The sequence below is a fragment of the Tuber melanosporum genome (assembly GCF_000151645.1).
Source record: "Tuber melanosporum whole genome shotgun sequence assembly, scaffold_32, strain Mel28".
Classification (NCBI taxonomy): Eukaryota; Fungi; Ascomycota; class Pezizomycetes; order Pezizales; family Tuberaceae; genus Tuber; species Tuber melanosporum.
The window spans coordinates 292230-313564 of record NW_003298997.1 but is presented as its reverse complement, the minus strand read 5'-3'; the positions used below and the strand labels follow the sequence as shown (position 1 = coordinate 313564).

Below are 21335 nucleotides of genomic sequence, written 5' to 3'. Positions count from 1 at the left end.
TAGCAGGATATCACCATGACCCGATTTACTTCAAAGCCATGGATAGCTCCAGGCATGGAGACCTCGCCCCCTACAACATATCCAATGGAATGGTCTATACCAGCACCCATTATGGTGAACATTGTCTATACATCCCGAAAGGCCATATGTTCAATAGAATGACTATTAGGGAATATGTTATTACTGAAATCCACAACAAAGAACACTATAGTGCAGATCGTAACCTCTAATATGCCTCAGAATTTGTTTATTGGCCTGAGATGCGAAAGGACTTCCGCAATTTCATCAAACAATACGAACTCTGCCAGGCATATAAGGAGCGAACACAACTACCTGAAGGGAAAGCGCAAACCCTCCAACTAACTTGTGAAATATTCGAATCCTATGCTATCGAATTCGCAGGATCATTCAACCAGTCCGCCGGATATGACACCATCTTGGTAGCTGTGGATCAATTTTCCCGATATACATGGCTCATACCAATGAAAGTTACCAATTCCTCTAAAGACACCTGGAATAACCTCCAACGATACCTGTTTACCCCCCATGGGTACCCCTTATCGATTGTCAGTGATGCTGATCCCTGTTTCACTGCCAGATTCCGGAAGCAAACCTTGACCTCCCTCAGAATAAACCACATTATGGCTGCCCCTGGATACCAGGAGACTAATGGCCAAGCAGAACGAAAAATCCACGAAGTTAAGACCGGAATCAGGAACATGATCAATGAATGACAGACCAACTGGGAACCAGCCCTTGTTGAACTGGCCGCATATATCAACGCCGGATTTTCAGACACCTTGGGAATGTCTCCATACAAGAAAGTTTTCGGCCGTCAATACCCTCTCCTACCTACAACTCTATTTAAGAACTCCTCAGTCCCTGCCTCCGATGGCCATCTAAACCGCCATCAAACAATTCGGAATGATGCCTTCCAAGCTGTTAAAGCTGCCTGATTCCGAAGCACTACTACTGCTCAGAAGCGACGACGCAAACATGTCCCTATTCCGCTAGATGATATACTCATCGTATATGGAAACATGTTCATAACCAAGGTTGGACGCAGCAAGAAACGACAACCCCGATGGCGAGGACCTTTCAAAGTCTTATCTTTTGATGAGCATACAGAAAACTACACTATCCAGATGGATGGATGCCTGTATCACCGCAATACTGCAGTCTTCCACGCCTCAGCTGTCAAGCGATTCCATCCAAATAACAACTCCAAGTTCCCTGGAAGAACCCACTCTCAACCTGCACCTATCATCATCAATAAGAAAGATGAATGGGAAGTTTAAGAAATCAGAGACCACCACCTTTGGCATGGAAATGATCAGTTCCTAGTCAAATGAAAAGGTTATCCAATGAGTGAAAACAGCTGGGAACCACTAGAAGGACTAGAGCACGCTATGGATATGGTGAACGAATGGTTGAAAAACAATATGCCAAACGAATCCCTCCCTCCAACAATCAATTACATCACCATGTGCTGAACACCGACAATGCCAGAAACTGAGTGACAGCATGGAGAACTCAAAGCTAGGGATGGGTTTTGGACATCATACTTTGAGTCGGAATTGGAAAGCAGCAATGATGAAAATCAAGCTATGGAGCAGGCTCTCGACAACCTTATCTGATCACCAGTCACCATCCAAATACCATAACGATATCAAACTATGAGGAACTCAATGTGAGTCGGCGACAACAGATTGTTGGACTGTTGTTGAACCGCGATATTATCCAACTTGAAGACTACTTCGAAATCCTCTGGATAGATTACTGTCCTGATTGTGATCACACTTGGGTTGACGTACAGCATGAATCTGGTATTCGTGACTACTGTGATTTACATTTCTTTGAGTCTAAATGTTTTCTTAGGATTTCTTCTTGTCCCTGGTATGATACTTATGATGAAGAGTTTTTAGCGGAAACTGAAGCCTTCAGTTTCTCAGACCCCGCAATGATGATTATTAGGTTTTGTTTATTTAAACAGTTGTTTTGTTTTGGGAAATGTAACCGGTGCAGGTACTCGGTTATTGGTTTTATTTTATATTTTAAGTATCACTTTGATACTTGGTTTTGTTTTATGTTTTGTTTTAAGTATCGCTTTGATACTTGGTTTGTTTTAAGTATCGTTTGATACTTGGTTTTGTTTTATTTTATGTTTTAAGTATCGCTTTGATACTTGGTTTGTTTTAAGTATCGTTTGATACTTGGTTTTGTTTTATGTTTTGTGTTAAGTATCGCTTTGATACTTAAGGAGTTTTACCAAAGTGTATCGATTGATACTTCTGATTAGTTTCGTTCATGCTAGACAAGAACAAATTTGTGTATTTATAGACCGCCTGTTTCTACAATAGAAAAGGCAGACTTCGACAGACAGTATTTCAATATACTTGGTTGAACAGTTACTTCTTTGTTCCTCAGTACACCCTCGAAGCCTCCTTTAGTTCTCAGCTCTCACCTCCTCTCTGGAAGAGCAGGTCACCTGCCAACTATCGTATTCATTTCCGATAACGTGACTAGCACCTTGCGAACACGTTACAATAATAGCTAGTATGACAGCCACACTCACAGACCTTACCAGCAATGCGGAATCCATATAGACCCACACTCATGACCAAGCCTTTACCAATATTAAGGAATTGATTAAGAATGCCGATGTTATACGGCCCATCAACTACAGTAAACCAGACCTGATATGGCTGATTTCTGATGCATTAGATGTTGGAGTTGGAGCATGGGTTGGACAAGGAGCTTCGCATGAAACAGCAAGACTGGTGGCATTACACAGCAGGAAGTTTATTAATTCACAAATAAACTATGGAACTACACAAATAGAAGCACTTTCAGTTCTCGATACTCTTGCTGCTTGCAACAACATCCTGATAGGCAATACCTTCACTGTTGTTACTAACCACCAACTACTCACTAATCTAAAGACGGAAAAAGTCCCTGGAAGAAGAAGAATACGATGGATTGGAGAAATCAGCAAATACAATGCAAAAAAATCATCTATACTCCTGGAAGAACCAACTATTTAGCTGACGCTCTCTCCCACCTGTAAGAGAGCCAAGAGCTCACAGACCCTCCTCTTGTCTATGACCATACAAGACAAAGCGAAAATAGCCCAGACGACACCTCCTATGAACAGGAACCATCATTAGCTACCGCCAGTACTGCCTCTCCCGACAATCCTTTCTCCTACACCATGGGCAGAGCTGCTGGAACACAATGAGGAAAAGATATTGATGATGAATGGAAAGATGATTGCACCCTCTGCAGTACACCATCTCATGAACTTGAACAAAGCAGGCTCTACTGGTCCCACTGTTACCTTGATACCTGCCCTTTTCACCAGAATGAAATTAAATTTGGTAACAGATACCAGCGACCATACTATATGTCTACTGATGACTCCTAGAACACCAGTTTCGACACTGCAGAAGAAGTAGAAGAGGTGATGGATGAAGTTAATCATGGATTGATCCAACCTCCCCTTAGCCTTAATTCTGCCCCAAGACGACTCCAAGGTCTTAAAGAACTTGAACAAGCAGTAGCCTACGTGGATGCAATATCTTACCTATACCCTCCGCAGTTAGTACCGCTATCCTCTCCCCCCATAATTGATTTATGACCACTGTACGGTAGACTCTTATGAGTATACAACAATGAAACTATTATTTCTGTCCTGCCTCCCGTGATCCCTGAACATCACCGACAGCTCTATGAAACCTTTGAAGAAGAGGAAGACCATATCAAACCGACAAGAAGATCTCTCATTGAGGATGAATGAGAGGTTAGATCAACTACAGAAGAATTAACCTTCTCTTTCCGAAGCCAAATGAAAGCAGGATATTGCCATGACCCGATCTACTTTAAAGATATGGATAGCTCTAGACAAGGAGATCTCACCCCCTACAACATATCCAATGAAATGGTCTATACCAGCACCAGTTATGGTGAACATTGCCTATACATTCTGAAAGGCCATATGTTGAATAGAATGACTATTAGGGAATATGTCATTACCGAAATCCACAACAAAGAAGACTATACTGTGGACCGCAACCTCCAATATGCCTCAGAATATGTTTACTGGCCTGAAACGCGAAAGGACTTCTGTGATTTCGTCAAACAATGTGAACTCTACCTGGTCAATAAGGAATGAACACAACTCCCAGAAGGGAAAGTACAGACCCTTCAATTACCTTGCGAAATATTCGAATCCTATGCCATCAATTTCGCAGAACCATTCAACAATTCTGCCAGATATGATATTATCTGAGTAGCTGTGGATCGGATTTCTGGATACATATGGCTCATACCAATAAAGGTCACCGATTCCTCTAAAGACACCTGGAATAACCTCCAGCGATATCTATTTACCCCCTATGGATACCCTTTATCTATTGTCAGTGATGCTAATTCCTACTTCACCACTAGATTCTGGAAACAAACTTTGACCTCCCTTAGAATCAACCACATTATGGCTGCTCCTGGATATCATGAGACCAATGGCCAAGCAGAATACAAGATTCGCAAAGTCAAGACTGGAATTAGGAATATGATCAATGAACAACAGACCAACTGGGAACCAGCCCTCATTGAACTCACCACATATATTAACACTGGATATTCAGACACCTAGGAAATGTCTCCATACAAGGCAATCTTTGGCCGCCAATAATTTCTCCTACCCACAATCCTATTTAAGAATTCCTCAGTTTCTATCTCCAATGACCACCTCAACCGCTATCAAGCAATACAGAATGATGCGTTCCAAGCAGTTAAAGCTGCCCGATTCCGAAGCACCACTACTGCTCAGAAACGACAACACAAACTTGTTCCTATTCCACCAGGTAATATGCTCATGGTACATGGAAATATGTTTATTACCAATGTTGAACACAGCAAGAAACTACAAGCCCGATGGCGAGGACCTATCAAGGTCTTATCCTTTGACAAGCATAAAGAAAACTACACTGTCTAGATGGATAGACGCATGTACCGCTGCAATATTGCAGTTTTTCACGCCTCTGCTATTAAGCGATTCCACCCAAATGACAACTCCAAGTTCCCTGAAAGAATCTACTCTTGACCCACACCTATCTTCATTGATAAGAAAGATGAATAGGAAGTTGAAGAAATATGAGACCACTGCCTTTGGCATGGGAATGATCAGTTCCTGGTCAAATAGAAAGAATACCCAACGAGCGAAAACAGCTGAGAACCACTAGAAGGACTGGAATGCGCTATGGATATGGTGAACAAATGGTGGAAAGATAACATGCCAAATGAATCCCTCCCCCTAACAATCGATTACATCACAATGTACTGGACACCAATGATGCCAGAGACTGAGTGATGGCAGAGGGAACTCGAAGCTAGGAATGAGTTTTGGGTACCATATTTTGAGTCAGAATTCGAAAGCAGCAATGAAGAAAACCAGCCTATGGAGTAGGCTCTCAACAACCTTATCTGTTCACCATCCACTATCCGAATACCATAACAATGTCAAACTATGTGGAACTTAATATGAGGCTGCGACAACAGATTATTGGACTGTTGTTGAACCACGATGTTATTCAACTTGAAGACTACTTTGAAGTCCTCTGGATAGACTACTGTCCTGATTGCAACAATGCTTGGGTTGATATACAGCATGAATCTGGTATTCATAACTACTGTGACCTGTATTGCTTTGAGTCTCGATGTTTTCTTAGGATTTCCTCTTGTCCCTGGTGTGATACTTATGATGAAGAGGTGATAGCAGAAACTGAAGCCTTTAGTTTCTTGGACTCTGCTTTTAATAATTATTAGGTTTTGTTTGTTTAAACAGTTGTTTTGTTTTGGGGAATGTAACCGGTACGGGTACTCGGTTATTAGTTTTGTTTTAAGTATCGCTTTGATACTTGGTTTGTTTTAAGTATTGTTTGATACTTAGTTTTGTTTTATGTTTTGTTTTAAGTATCATTTTAATACTTGGTTTGTTTTATCAAAGAATATCACGTGATATGTTTAATTAATTTCATTCATGCTAGATATGAACAAGATTTGTGTATTTAAAAACCGCCTGATTTTACGATGGAAAAGGCAGACTTCGACAGACAGTATTTCAATATACTTGGTTGAACAGTTACTTCTTAGTTCCTCAGTACACCTTCGAAATCTCCTTTAGCTTTCTGCTCTCACCTTCTCTCTCATAGAGCAGGCTACCTGCCAACTATCGTACCATTTACTGATAACATAACTAGCACCTTGCGAACATATTACAAGTTAAGTGTTCTGGAAATACGAAATATGTCGTAAAAAAAAGACCCCCACCTAAAAACACCCGTAGAGAAATGAGCCTTGCAGAGAAGAGCATAATAATTGCCTTTTTCTTCTGCTTCCGGAACATTACCCCGGTGGCTCAAATTATTAGATGCCCATGGACAACAGCTAAGAGCTTTCTTTTCCGGGCATGTGAATGCCAATCTCTTGAAAATCTCTCTTACCCTGGTCACACCCCCATTTTGAGTGGTGAACAGTGTTGCACAATTATACAGGCAGCCATGTCCAACCAGAAAATGACTAGATATGCCTTCAGGGATCACTATGCACTCAGTATTTCTGTTGATACTGGTCACTCTTTGTACTACCCAGAGTGACTGGATATGATTGCCTACTAAATTTGCCTGCATAGTGGACCGGGTACTCAGAGAAGTAAATATTAAAAAATGGATAGCTAAGTCCAGACCTAGGCTAAAGTCTGATCATGTGACTAAGAGATTGAGATGGGCTACAGCTCATAGGGACTGGACAGCTGAGGATTTTGAAAGCGTGATTTGGAGTGATGAGTGCAGAGTGGAGAAATCCAAGGATCCAATCCAAGGATCCAAAGCAACAATGGGTATTCAGAGAACCTGCAGAGAAGTGGTTGGCTGATTGTATACACCCAAAGGAGAAGAATAAGGGAATCTCGCTCATAGATTGGGGGTGCTTTTGGGGTAAAAGAAAAGGTCCATTAGTTCCTATTACTCAAACTATCAATAAGATCAGGTATGTTAGACTTTTGAGAAAATATCTTTTTCCTGTTATTCATCAAATGATTTCCTTTAGTATACAACTTGAAGATGTTCTTTTTCAGCAAGATAATGCTCCTGTTCACAAGGCATATAGTATTATGAATTGGTTGGAGAGAAACAGTATTGAGGTTGTGGACCACCCCCCTTATTCCCCTGATTTAAATCCTATTGAGCATGTATGGGTTGAGCTTAAAAAGCGATTGCACCAGCAGTATCCAATGATTGCAGATACTCTAGGAGGAAAAGAGGCTGTTAGGAGAAGACTTATACAAGTATTACTATTGGTTTGGGAGACAATTCCTAAGGAGTTTTTTGAGAAGTTGTGGAAATCAATGCCTGATAGGGTGGCTGCAGTTTTAGAAGTATGGGGAGGTTATACAAAATATTAGCCAGTTTAATTTATAGCAGGTCAATTGACCATTAAATGTTAAGAGGTGCTAGTGGTTATTGATCGTGAACTTGAACTAGTGTGCATGCACACCCATTGACAACCCTACCAGTACTGCCTTACCATATGGTGCAACCACAATTAAACATTGTCTCAAATCACGAACACTTCTGCCAAGTGTCTGTACTTTCTTCTTGGGAGACACTTATGATATCCCATAGATGTTATAACATCTCTCAATATCCACACAGAGTAGGCATATCCTATCTCTATAATTACCTCTTTCCATTGCTGACAGTGAGTCCATTTGTTCTAAGTGACAAAAGCCTGAAGCCTTGCCTTCTCAGCTTTATTGATCATTACTGGCCGGCCAGAGTGAGGCTGATTGGAGGGGGAACTACTGTTAAGTCTCACATAGTGGTAGATTTTCTGACATGTGCAGTAGTTTAAATGTACCTGGTTTCCAATCTCCTATATCACAGTTCCAAGTCAATGATTAGTTTTCACCTTTCATTCATAGTCCTTAATATTATTTTTTGTTTTTTACCTACCTTCCTGGTCATTCCTGCTTTTTCTTGTAAAGTAATAATTTGCATGCACTCATTATGTATAGTCTCATGGCCCTTCACACTCCCTCCTGCTGGAACATAATCTCCTTGACATCCTTTGGCTCTCATTGTAAAGAAGAAAAGTAAAAAAGGCAGGTAATACAGTGGTTGAAATTGCAGTATCGGTTTAATTGTTGGAGAGAAGAATGATCGGGTACTCAGAGTTTTGCTATTGTGACATATTTACTAATCACTACAAGTGGCAGCAGCCTATTTGTCATTGGCTGAAACATCTAAAACGAATCAGCTCGGGTTCGACAGACTTACCCACAACCCCCGGTACTGTACTGGTATGATACACCACTCGTTCAGTTGCTCCAGCACAATATTGGCAATCCATCCACGACGGGCCGCGAGCGATGAGCCATCGCTACAATCAGCCCACAGCCATGGCCTTTCTCCATGATGATGATGGATGATTCAGATTCAGGGAGAACCTTACTGTACCCGTGCTTTTCCCTTTTGTAGCTGTTGGCAATTGGCTGTTGGTGGCATTCTCCAGCGGAAGTGCATTAATAGAATCACCGGTCACGCCTCTTCTGTAGTCACGCCAGCCCCTTCAACCACACACACCTCCCCCCACTCGCCACACCACGAGATTAGTGGACAGGTTCGGCTATGTGGACGAGTACTTGTTCTAGTACCTAGAAGCTGCCCCCCAGCCACTTGAACACATTCATTCACATTCACATTCACATTCGCATTTTCCCCTTCTCACCTTCTCACCTCCCCCTGCCCTACGAGTACGAGTACCCGAGAACAACGCATTCAAGCTCTTCTGCCACTGCCATAAAATGTGTTCCAGTGGCTGCCCCCCTCATCGCCGGCAGTAGCGAGAGTGAGTATCAACGGGAGACTCAGACGGGCACCCCGTTTGTGACTCGGGAACGCTTGCCCCTCTCTCGATACCCATTGCCGTGGAATACCAGTACCGTGCTCCACCTCTGTATGCATATTCGTTTTGTGAACTTGCTCGATCCCAAATCTACTGGCTTCCTCGTCGTTACTGTGTCGACACCTGAACAGGATACCGGTGCACACCTCATTTCCATTGAAGCGGTAGCCCTAGTCGACAATCACGTCCATCCTCACCATTTTCTATCCCTATAGTCTATTTATTTCCATTTCTATTTCCAAAATCTATTGCATGTTTCCTCCTCCGCATACAACCGCCTATCGCCTTTATTTAAGCCTTCATTCCTTCCTGCATAAATAAATCGCATCATAGACCCCATCATCATCCCCTTTCCCCTTCCCCTCACTATACCCACCCACCGCCAATACCGGTAGCGGGATACTCGTCTTCCCCTCTCGCACCGACAAAAAAAAGGTCACCTCTTCCCTCTCCTTGGCGGCCTGGCTCGTTTCCACCCCCCCACCCTCATTCGCCACCGCCCGTGATGTTCTCGCTTCCGCTCTCCCTGCCCAGTCAGTGGGAGAAACGGATTGTTCGCTACATTCTTGGTCGGTTCGATTTTCTGGAGGAGCGGACTCTTGGAGATTTGTCAAACTTCGAAGGTTCTCTCGGCAGAAACTCGGTTCTCACTCTTAAAGATGTCGGCATCAAGGTAGATGTATGCCGACAACGACCCATGTCCATTTACTTTGCCCCCCCACCTAGCGTGGAGTGACCACTGACCCTTTTTTTTTTTCTTAGAGGTTAAAACAACTTGCCAAATTGCCAATACCTCCCCGGCTCCACATAAACGAGGCCGTGATTGGCACCCTAACCATCACACTTCCAACAAACTTCCTCGTCTCTGGCTCGATAGAAATCAACGTGTCCGACATCAGAGCTGTCGTTTCTGTGGCACCCGTGGCTCCTCCGACGCCCCCACCTTCCCCGGGAAAGCCCGATTCGACCAGCCCTGAGGATGGAGAAGAGGGTTCTGAATACGAAGATGAGGGCCACCACTTACCCGCCACCGCAGAGGATTTGGCCCAGTCTTTTCTTCATTCTCAACCCTTGAGTGAACAAGATCAGCTCCTGCACTCACTTTATCAGGACCCACTTGCCGCTTCCAACATTACCACTAGCAGCTCGACTTCTGAGGATGACGAAGAGCCCGAGCTGGGGATTGGAACGAGCATTGGCTTGCCAACTGTGTTTGCAAACATTTTCAAGGGGATCGGTGATAGGTTAAAGGTCCGGATCAGAGGATTAACGATAGCGTTGGAAACTACGGCTCCCGAAGATCAGGGGGGAGACGAAATACGTATTGAGTTTGAAATGGAAGACATGGATGTTGAGGGGGTCACCAACATTGCCCCTGCAGGTAGCGCGGGGGTCTCTGAATTGAAAGCCAAGAGACGAAAAGAGGGCAAGCGATGCATTACCCTGGAAAACATCAGGGGGTATATCATTTCCGACCCTTCTCTATTCGAATCGCCATCCTCCCCGGAAGCGAGTGCTATGTTCGGAACAATGTCGGAGATGACAGAGAGGGGTATGGAGCAGAGCACAGATGGTATCATTCGGAGTAATTCGGTAGACAGTACAACGGCATCTACCAGCACCATTAGGACCCCAACCCCGCAACCTCCCCCCGGGTCAGCCTCACTCGGTACCACCCTGGATTCATCGAATCCGTCAACCCACAGGGGTCGGGAGATAATTGTTGATGATTTGGGTGAAGGTGCGCAAGTGGGAAAAGAAGATGGTCTTGACGGAAGCCTTTTTCCCGACAGTGATGCGTTGGCTGACTCTGAAGACTCCTCATCAGATGAAGAGCTTGCCTTCGCGCCAATTCGCTCCACTAACAAGACCCACCCACCTCTGAGATCTCCATCCCAGGCCCTGCGCACAATGCCCGATGAGTACGATGATGAAGATAGCGAAGATGAGGGCGGTGCCACATTTGCATCTGGCACTTTTTTCCTTGAGCAGCCTCGGTCCCCTGTCCACATCCCAACCGGTTCGGTCAAACCACTCGTTTTAGACCCCGACCCAACAGTATCCCAACTGGACAAGCACCCAAGTGACCATGATAGCAATAGCTCCGGTGATGATGAGATGGATGCCGAGACTAGTAGACTTTTGAGTGAATCAACCCTCTTCACACATAGCGAAGCTGGAAGCCTCTATCTTTCTGCTACAAGTGGAGTCCTTCATGATTCACTTCCTTCGGAACGCGATGAGGAAATGGGTCGCCGGAAGGATGAGGAAGACGAAGAGGAAGTTGGTGAGGAAGAAATTGATGCTAGGTTGGACAAGTTATTAAGTTGTGGTATTAGAACTCCCGCCTCCGGGGCTACGGAGTCGTCATCGCCCGATGTTCCGGCCGCTGGATTGGCTTCTGAGGCAGGATCCTATAAAGTTGAGAAGCGACTGAGAAAGCAGGTTTTCGACCTCAACACCATAGAGATATTCCTGCCTTCGCTTTCCGGGGAATCTGGGACTCCGGTAGATATATCAAGCTCCATGACCGAGTCTGCCTCTTCTCTGAGGGGTGCATCGCATATGAGTGACAGTAGCCATCCTCCAATTCCTGGTGCATTCTCGATGTATGCTTCTTCTCGCCCATCAAGATTCCCGAGTTCGAAGCCCGCTACTGCTCCCTCGTCGCCTCCGAATCCTGCTCCACGAAAGCCAGCAGTTCGTATATTGGACGCACATCACCAGACTCGTCCAAGGAACTACCTACCCGGGGAGACACGTCCAGATATCGAAGTTGTCGTTGGTGATATTGATGTGTCTGTGGATGTAGTGACCGCCAAAATTCTCCGAATGATTTCTGAGACACTAAGTGTCGCATTTGCGGAGGGGCCAATCGAGGAGCCCAAGAGCAGGGGGAAACCAGCAATAGATAAGCCCGATACGGCTACGGATGGCGGGCTCTGTCTTGAGGTTGCGATTGGTGCTATTGGACTACGCGTGCTCCAGAATCTCGTTGGCGTTTACATTACAGAACATAGCGAAGAGGAGGATAAGACGGGAGCCGAAGGGGGTGTTGACGAACATCTGATCCTGGGCTGTGTTTTACGGCAAATCAAGGTTTCACACAAGGTTCTGCAAAAGAATGTCACAACAACGAAGATCGATATCAAAACATTTACCTTGGGCGATGGGAAAATCGACTATTTATCCTTTATTCAACCTCCCCCTACTGCAGCTAAGTCCAGGAAACGGGGCTCCCACCCCCCTTTAGCAACAGGCTCTGTTCCTGAGAACGACGTGACCCTCATAATATCCCAAAGCCTGGTCAAGAAGAGAATCAACGTCATAACACTTCCTCTTAAGGTCCAGCTAAATCTCTTGAACCTGGAAGAGACTCTACGCGCTTTCGGAGGATTTGGTGGTTTTATGGCCTCCACCTCCGCGTCTACTGCGACTATATCGATGGGCCGACCCACTGAATCCCCGGACAGAGGCGGCTTCGTTCCGGAGGCTCCACTTGTTGTTCACACGAAGGTTGATTGCAAGATTGGGGGCTTGATGGTAGAGGTTGTGGGGGAAACTGGAAAGATAGCCCTAGAGGCCACTCCATTAAAGATACGGAGTGAAACCAGCGACCAGAGTAGTATATCCCTTAGTATGGACAAAATTGCTATCTATGGTCCTGTCGCCCCCTGGGATTCTCCTTCGGTACCGATTGATGCAAATATTCTGGTTGAAAATACAAGAGTTGAATTCCTGGGCACACCGGAACAGGAGGACCTAGGGAGATTGCTGGAGCTTTTGACACCGAGCAAGGATCGATACGAGGCAGATGATGATATCCTAATCGACACGTTACTTCGCCAGAGGGAACAGGGTAGTTTGCTTCGGATTGGTGTCGGCGCGATAAAAGTGGAGATTGGGGACATTGGGATGGGTGAAAAACTAAAAGAGTTGGGGAACGAAGTTGCGAAGGTTCTTACTGTGACCGAATTTGTTGCGCAAGATGAACGACCTGGGCTCCTCACGTTATTGAACATCGATTCCCTATACGGAAAAGCCGATCTCGGGCCCGGGGTCGGGCTGCTCGAGGTGCATATACGTGGTGTAGGAATTGCCCATGTTTCCCTACCTAGCCTGGTCGCCCTCGCTATAATGCAGATGAATGTTCGACGAAACGGGGAGGAGGAATTGGTCGGCGAAGGGCTCGAGAGGCGGATTTACGACAAGGCGGATGAAGGGAAACCAATGCTGATGGTGAGGATGGTTGGCGACGACCCGGAACCAGTCATTAAACTTAAATTTTGGAACCTCCGAGTAGAATATAGGGTCGAAACCCTAATGTCAATGATGCGGGCGCCGGAAAACGCTTCTGCCGAGGTTTTGGCACAGGAAATGGTTCAGAGTATTGTCCACATTGCCGAAGAGAAGGCTGCTACCGTCCAGGGCCCGCCATTAGGGTTTGATATCATACTCAAGGATTGTGTACTCGGACTTAATCCGTTAGGTCTCAAAAGTCGGGCTCTGGTGGCTCTCACAGACTCTAGGTTACAAGCTGCGCTGCCCAATGGCGGGATGCTTAGTGCTGGTCTCGAAATCAAGAAGGCTAACCTCATGGTGGTGGACGATGTTTCGAATCTTGCGCCCCCATCCGAGAGACATGGGTCTAGAAGACGCGGAGAACCAATCGATCGTCATCTTATGGGGTACACCGCAATGGGCTACGTTTCGGTCATCACTATATCTTCCGCCATGGCTACGCTCTGTGTAGTAGAAATGGGGGGTGCAGGCGGCGAAAAAGCTGTGGATCTTGAGATTCATGATAAGTTGCTACTAATGGAAAGCTGCGCCGATTCCACGCAAACTCTCGTGGCAATCGTCAATGGGCTTAAGCCCCCACTTCCAGAAGGAGAAGAGGTCAAGTATTGCACCGAGGTTATGCCCGTTGACATGTTACGATCCCTGACGGAAGATGCCTTCGTTCACCCGTCTCGCACGAGGGCTCAGGAAACACCGTTCCGTATGGATGATGAAGACGGCGACATGGTTGTTGACGATGTACCGAGTAATCTCACTTTTGTGGAGAGCTACTATGGCCATAATACCTCTAGTACATCCGAGGCATCAACCTATAGCAAGGATGAGCTCGCCGATAGTATGCTAGACGAAGATCTCGGAAAGCTTGCGCCCGGGCGTAGTAAGCCCCCGGGGATCGGCGAAAAAGGTATGCTGGCTAGCTTTACTGAACAAGTACATGTTCTCGACGACTCTCCACTATCTATCGTGGGCGATTACGTCAAACAATCCGAACGGCAGCGTCAGGCATCTATGGCTAGCAAACGACCCGCCAGAGAGACTGTCAACAAATGGGATTCTTTTAGGAAGAGATACGTTCCTTCTCGTGGCATCGATGGCAGGGCTCAATACTTTCCTCTAAGGGTTAAGATCAGAGATGTCCATGTGATTTGGAATCTACACGACGGTTACGACTGGCAGAGGACAAGAGAAGCCATCAACCAGGCTGTAAGAGACCTCGAAAACAAAGCTTTGGAGCGGAAGAACCGCCAGGTGTCTTTCGATGCCAGTGATGATGACGGGAGCGAAATTGGAGACTTCCTCTTCAATTCCATATACATCGGAGTTCCAAACAACAGAGGTCCGGGTGATCTCGCAAGTGCAATTAGTAAAAACTTCGACGATCACATGAGCGAGACCTCCATGGGGACCAGTATCCCCGAGTCGCGGCCCTCTAGTCACTCGAGAAACACAGAATTCGGCGGTGGTCATAGGGGCTCGGGAAGGCATCTCCGGCTCGGCCGATCAAGAAGTCATAAGATGCAGATCGAGCTGAAGGGTCTATGTCTGGATTTCCTCCTATTCCCGCCGGATATGGGTGAGACGCAAAGCAGTGTGGATTTGCGAGTCCGAGACTTGGAAATCTTTGACAATATTCCGGCAAGCACCTGGAGGAAGTTTGTCACCTATATGCAGGATGCCGGTGTGAGAGAGACTGGTAGCAACATGGTTCATGTAGAAATTATGAATGTCAAACCAGTTCCTGGGTTGGCAGCAAGCGAGATTGTCTTGAGAGTATGTACCACACTTATCCTTCTAGTTTTGAGATACCTGCTAAGAAATATACTGTCAGGCTACCGTTTTACCTCTGAGGCTACATGTTGACCAAGATACCCTGGATTTCATGACGAGATTCTTTGAGTTCAAGGATGACAGCATTGCGCCACCGGCCAGCCCGGCCGAAATTCCGTTCCTGCAGCGAGTAGAGGTTAACTCTATCCGTATTAAGCTTGATTACAAGCCCAAGAAGGTCGATTATACTGGCCTTCGCTCCGGTCGCACGACCGAATTTATGAACTTTTTCATCCTCGAAGAGGCCGATATGGTATTGCGTCATGTGGTCCTCTTCGGCATATCCGGTTTCCCCAGAATGGGCGAGGAGCTGAATGCTACCTGGATGCCGGATATCAGGTCCCACCAGTTGGGAGATGTCCTCGCTGGTGTTGCCCCCGTCAGGAGTCTCGTGAATCTGGGAAGCGGCATGAAAGATCTGGTTGTTGTCCCGATGCGCGAATATCAGAAGGATGGCAGGATCGTGAGATCGCTTCAGAAGGGCGCATGGAGATTTGCCAAAACAACGACCTCCGAGCTTGTTCGTCTCGGTGCTAAAGTCGCAGTTGGGACTCAAAACATGTTACAGAATGCTGAAGGGCTTTTCGTTCCCACTATTTTGGATGATGGAACCGAGTCTGTCGAGTACCTGATCAGTGATAGCGAGGAGGAGGGTGATATGGGGCCAAATGAACATGGACAGAAGAAGGCCATTAGCCTTTACGCCGATCAGCCGCTCACTGTTGCTCAAGGGCTTCGAGGTGCGGGTGACAGTCTTAGGAGGAACTTTGGAAATGCCAGAGATGCTATCATGGCGGTGCCGGTTGATATCGCGGAACGAGGGAGTGCTCAGGTGAGTTCTTCGCCCCCACGATTTGTTCATTATACGTTTTAACACTTTACAGGGAGCCGCAAAGGCGGTAGTGAGAGCAGCGCCGGTGGCCATAATCCGGCCCATGATAGGTGCTACCGAGGCGGTCAGCAGAACGTTATTGGGAGTGACGAACGCGTTAGACCCTGACCAGAAAAGACGGGTTGATGATAAATATAAGAAGCATTAGGAGGTGTAGAAAGGGTTGTTTGTTTGATCGGGAATGCGGAGTTTTTTCTTTCTATTCTACTTTTTCCTCTTCCTTTCTTCTTCCCCTCCCTCTTCTCAAACTTACGCATTACTTTTACCCTTTTTCTTCTCTTCGGGTGAGGTGTTTTCTTGGTATGGGTATACATTTTTCAACTGTTTTTCATGAGGGATGCCATGGCGTTTTCCTACGGTATTCTCCCCGAAGCATCGTGGTGTTTACATGTGCTTCTTGTAGATATGATGTAAAACAATGTGAGTGACGGTAAGAGGGGAGGCCGCCGGCGTGCCAAGATGGCGCGAGTGAGGCGAGGTGACGCGGGCATAGAGTTGTATACGGTACTCGAGTAGCGCAGAGTATGACTTGGGCTTACCCTATTTGTATAAGTGGTCGGTGCAGCGGGGCCGAGGACATGGTCTATGCTTATCAAATTGCACATGGCTGCATGCAGAACCACACTACCGTATACCGGTATCTTATGATTCCGGAGAGAAGTCCTCGCAGATCATTCAGTGGGGGAATACTAAACACCGATCACTCATCACTCAACAGGGAAAACAGCGCTGGGCAGTTGGCAGGATGGTTTAATAATACATACTGTGCAAGTGCAGCACTGTGTAGACTACTCGTATGATAGCTCAGTCGGGAGAGGGACTTATCATATCCGGCCCTTGACGCAAATGCTAGGTCTGGGATTCGCAGGAGCGAGCTCGTCTCTTTGGATAGGAAGGGTGGACTTGTTCAAGGAAGTTTTTTTCTCTTCTTCATTTGCTTTTTGCTTTCAAAGAATTTAGTTTGTGAGATATCCTTTTTTATCATACAGTACGAGTACTTTACACATGGTTGGTTAGGTCTTGATGAAATTTGGGTTTTTGTTTTTGTGTGATGATTTTGCCTTTTTATTACCGGTATTAACTTGGACTATGTCGTTAATTGGTTGCGGTATCATATCGTACCGGTAAGCATTCTTAGGTCATACCGGTACTATAGGTGCGATTGCATGTGAATTTTCCTGTCTTACAAATAAATCTAAGAGGAATTGGATAATGGCTCGGCCGAGAGATCATGGATCATGCCGCTATCTCAATTGGATCAAGTACAGTACCCTGAAGGTTTGATAGCGCACGTTTTCCCAGCAACTCGCGTAATCCCGTGAGGGGCTGCCAATAGCATTCCAATCTATCAATCGTTCCATCCCTCCATGTTGCACCGGGCCCCGAGGCATTAAGACAAAGAAATCTGCCAACCAGCTAGACTAACCAACCCCGCATCCGGGCGATCGAGCAGCACTCTACTATACAACACATACTCGTACATTCCCCATGCTGTTCCTAAGCCGAGTATATAAACCCCCATCACGCCCATTCAACTACCCCCCCCTCGCAAGCAGCATCAGCAGCAGGCAAACCAGTACCCTTTCCAACCACAGATTTAGACACCACCACCAGAGCTACCATCGCAAAATGTCCGCAAGCACGGAAGCCGGCTCCCTCTTCACAGACAAAGACAGTAGCGAAATCCTAGATTTCTGGTTCAAAGACGTCCCGGAGCACCCACACATGGAGATGATACAACGCTGGTTTCAACCAAACCCAGCATTCGACGACGCTTGCCGGTTCATCACCCCCCCCCCACCTCTCACAAACCCCCACTAACGTGACATTTGATCCAAACAAAGAGCAAACTTCGGCCCCCTCCTCTCCAAGATATCCCCCCTCCCCGTGGCGACGGTGACAGCGCTCGCCACGACCCCGCAGAAAACTCTCTCGCTGCTCCTCCTGCTGGACCAGATCCCGCGCAACATCCACCGTGCGGATTCGCGGAGCGTGTACACGGTCACGGACCCGCTCGCGCTGGCGGTGGCCCAGCATGCGACGTCACCCGCTCTGAGGTTAGATCTAGGACCTGAGGCGGCGTGGAAGGGGTTTCCGATGAGGCGGTGCTGGTTCTATTTGCCGTTTTCGCACGGGGAAGACATGAGTGCGCATCGGCGCGCGGCAGAGTTGCATGAGGAGTTGGTCAGGGATTGTAAGGGTGGGGAGGGGGAGAAACTGGCGGTGGACACGGAAGGCTTCTTGAATTCGCATACGCAGGTGATCGAGAGGTTTGGAAGGTATCCTTATAGGAATCAGATACTGGGTAGGGAGAGTACCAAGGAGGAGATTGAGTGGTTGGAGAAGGATAAACCTGCCTGGGCTAGATAGGGATTTTTTTCTTCCTCATGTACCTTTATGAGCGAGGTGGGAAGGAGAGGGGAGATGAAATTCAATAAAAGATATATATACACGCGCACAGTCGAACTACGGATCTTTGCATTTCTCCTTCCCTGTTCCCTTGCGAGTTGGTGGGCAAGATTCCACAGCACGCTGGATGCGCTCGTACAAGTGAGGCGTTCCACAAGCGTGGCCACATGAGCCATTGAGGAGGTTTTTTTTTTCCGCAAAAGGTTTGTATTGAAATCGAGTTTCCCCCGCCCACTTCTCGCGTGGGCTAAGGGGAATCGGGAGTGGCCCCATGGCATCCCCCTTCTCCATTTTCTTTCCTTACCTACTTGTGCCATCTGGCACCCACCGGGTTCTCCACACAAAATGCCCATTTTAAACAGACGGCTACTCACCGCCAGGACCTCAGAAAAAAGTACAGTAATTTCCCACTTGGCACAGCTTGAAATGAGACTCACGTAATTGAAGGCCGTGTTACAGGGGCCGTTCTAAAAATTCCGAGGGCTCGAGTTCCGGAAGATCAGCCAAAAAAAAAATTTGACAATAACAATTTGTATGGTTAGCCATTAACTCGCTACCTGTGTTTAGCAGAATATTCCCTCTGATCCTCTTTCCATCTGATTACCGCTTGAGGGGGAAAATCTGTTGTGCACCTTTGTGTTGATTGGTTGGCCAAATTTGTGCATTATGTGCTTAACTTATGGGGGCCTCGGGTGATGCTTTCTTCGCAGCTCCCTGTTAACGACTGCTTGGCGGGGGGACGGTGTTTGGATACTGGTTAGACCAATAGCGGGTCCGGAGCACGGTACCGCCGCGCGGGTACCGGTAGTGTGTGGGCGGGCACACAGCCAATCGGAGGTGATGGGAATGGCACGGGTGGGTGGGTAGGTGAGGTGGGTAGTGAGCAGGTTAAATCATGGAAAGTCACTCGAGAACTTTAAGCAAATGGCCCGCCTTGATTGGCTGGTTGGCTGGTTGGCCTACCCCACAATATATAATGAATAACGAGCAACTCGTCGCGCGACGCAGTTTGTGGATCATTCGCTGTGTGTCTCGCAAGAAATGGTGTATTCGCCGGAGTATGATATCTGTTTTTGCTCCTGTAGCGATCCAGTGAGCTGAGCCGGGGACCAGGTTGTGCTAATGTAGCCCGCTGGAAACATTATCCCAGAGTTGGCGGAATTGCTCAGCGCGCATATCTCTATCCCTCAGCGTTATATGTGTCGAGCCCCAGTGACGGTATCAGTACTCAACTCCTCCATTACGCATCATCTGCAGCCTGGGCGTGACTGCTCGCAGATGAGTATGCATCGCATTAACAGCCTGATTCGAGTTGAAGATCCCCCGCACATCCACTTCCTTCGGATAGCACAAGCCAACTTTGGCATAGCACTCGCGTGTCTTCTGCTTCTGAGCCGTCGCACGTGTAGTCCCGCGCCAGAACTGGGAGGACGCGATGGCTTCTTGGAAGAGTTTGTTTTTGTGGTTTGCTGGCTCTGGCTCCGATTGTCACATTGGCTAGGTCATGATAGAAGGAGAAAATGTGCCCGTGGGCCAGCCTTAGGCCGCGTGGCGGCCAAGGAGCGTGGGTAAGGTATGTTAGGCGTACAGGGGCTGAAGGGGGAGAGGGGGGGCGGTGTTTAGATCCTTTGATACGCCGTAAGAGGGTAATGCGAATGCTTGTCAAGGGAATCGATCGTGGGGACATCTAGAAAAACTACGGGAACAGGCGTATACCTCGCAATCCAGATAGACCACAATGTAATAATTCGCCCCGAGATACTCATAACGGGATATGTCACCGGTATCCTCGCCCTCTCGAGCCCTGGGTAAAGGCCCCTCCGTAGAAGCTGAAACACCCGCCAACCCCAACCCCATTCTGTCTAAGGATAGATATCAAACCCGGCAACACCATAACAACCCTATTCCTCACCACCCCTCCCTCCATATCCAAGGCCTAGAATACAAGGCCAGGTATGAAAATCTTCACTCCCGTTCACCGTGCGCTAAGGGCACATACCGTGTCCAGCGGAGTAGTACGTCCCTTTGAGCGTACCCACCACCGGCTGTGGAACGGAAGCAGCTCCCCCTGACAGGCGGGGTGGGGCAGGGCGGGCGGGCGGCGCTTTGCGGAGGTAGTTGGTGTTGTGGGCTCTGTCATGGTTGCACCAGAACCCACCTCAGGGTGGTGAGGGTTTGGAGGAGGTGGGGAGGGCGAGGATGTGGTGGATAAGAACAAGGAATACGCGGCCAGTGGGCTGAGGAGAATTGCGCCTTGGGGGGGCATTAACGCGAGCTTCCAAGCTGGAGTACGGTTCCTTCCGTACATTAACGGATGTACAGTACACCACTACCCCATTAGATTCCCTCCCATATTTTCCTATCTTTTTTCACAAATAAATAAAAAAACTTTTTTTTTAATCAAACCGGGGACCTGCCATGCGGGGTTCATACTCGTACGATAATGTAATTGTGCCCCCCGTGATCAATCATTCATCTTCCCCCGTCCGAGACTAGGATCTTGTTGAAAAATATAGACGACAAGGACAAGAGTCTCGTACAGTGCCTGGGCCACGAATACGGCTACACTCCACAAGTCCCCCCACAAATTAGCGAAGCACCCCCATCCCGGCTATGCGCTTTTCGGCGAAAAGTGCGGTGGGGAAGATCAACGCTTGGCCATCCGTAAGGTGGGTTGGCAATGGACTGATTTTGTGCCCGGGTTTTGGGATTCTGTGGGGGTTGGAGTTGAGGCGAGGTGGGGTAAGAGGACCGATGGAAGCGGGAACGAGGGAAGGCGGGAGGGAAGTCAACTGTCGGTGGTGGGTAATTTGCTATGGTATCATTCCTTGGAATTATTATTTGTTCGTCGTAATTCATGCCGTGGCCGCTTACTTGCCTCACTTTTGGATGCTATTTATCTACTACTGTAGCAGTACCAAAATGGAACCCCACCCATTTCCAA

The 21335-nt window shown here is 47.2% G+C and overlaps 2 protein-coding genes; both read left to right on the top strand.

The window, feature by feature from the left end:
• Positions 1-10296: 10296 nt before the first annotated feature.
• GSTUM_00007150001 (uncharacterized protein) lies at positions 10297-16130 on the top strand (the record flags this gene model as incomplete). Its single annotated transcript, XM_002839220.1, has 4 exons — positions 10297-15005; positions 15059-15097; positions 15151-15922; positions 15975-16130. The coding sequence occupies 4 exons, from the start codon at positions 10297-10299 to the stop codon at positions 16128-16130; spliced, it is 5676 nt and encodes a 1891-aa protein (XP_002839266.1).
• Positions 16131-17215: 1085 nt separating this feature from the next.
• Positions 17216-18455, top strand: GSTUM_00007149001 (uncharacterized protein). XM_002839219.2 has 2 exons: positions 17216-17763; positions 17827-18455. The coding sequence occupies exons 1-2, from the start codon at positions 17612-17614 to the stop codon at positions 18350-18352; spliced, it is 678 nt and encodes a 225-aa protein (XP_002839265.1). The 5' UTR covers positions 17216-17611; the 3' UTR covers positions 18353-18455.
• The last annotated feature ends 2880 nt before the right edge of the window (positions 18456-21335 follow it).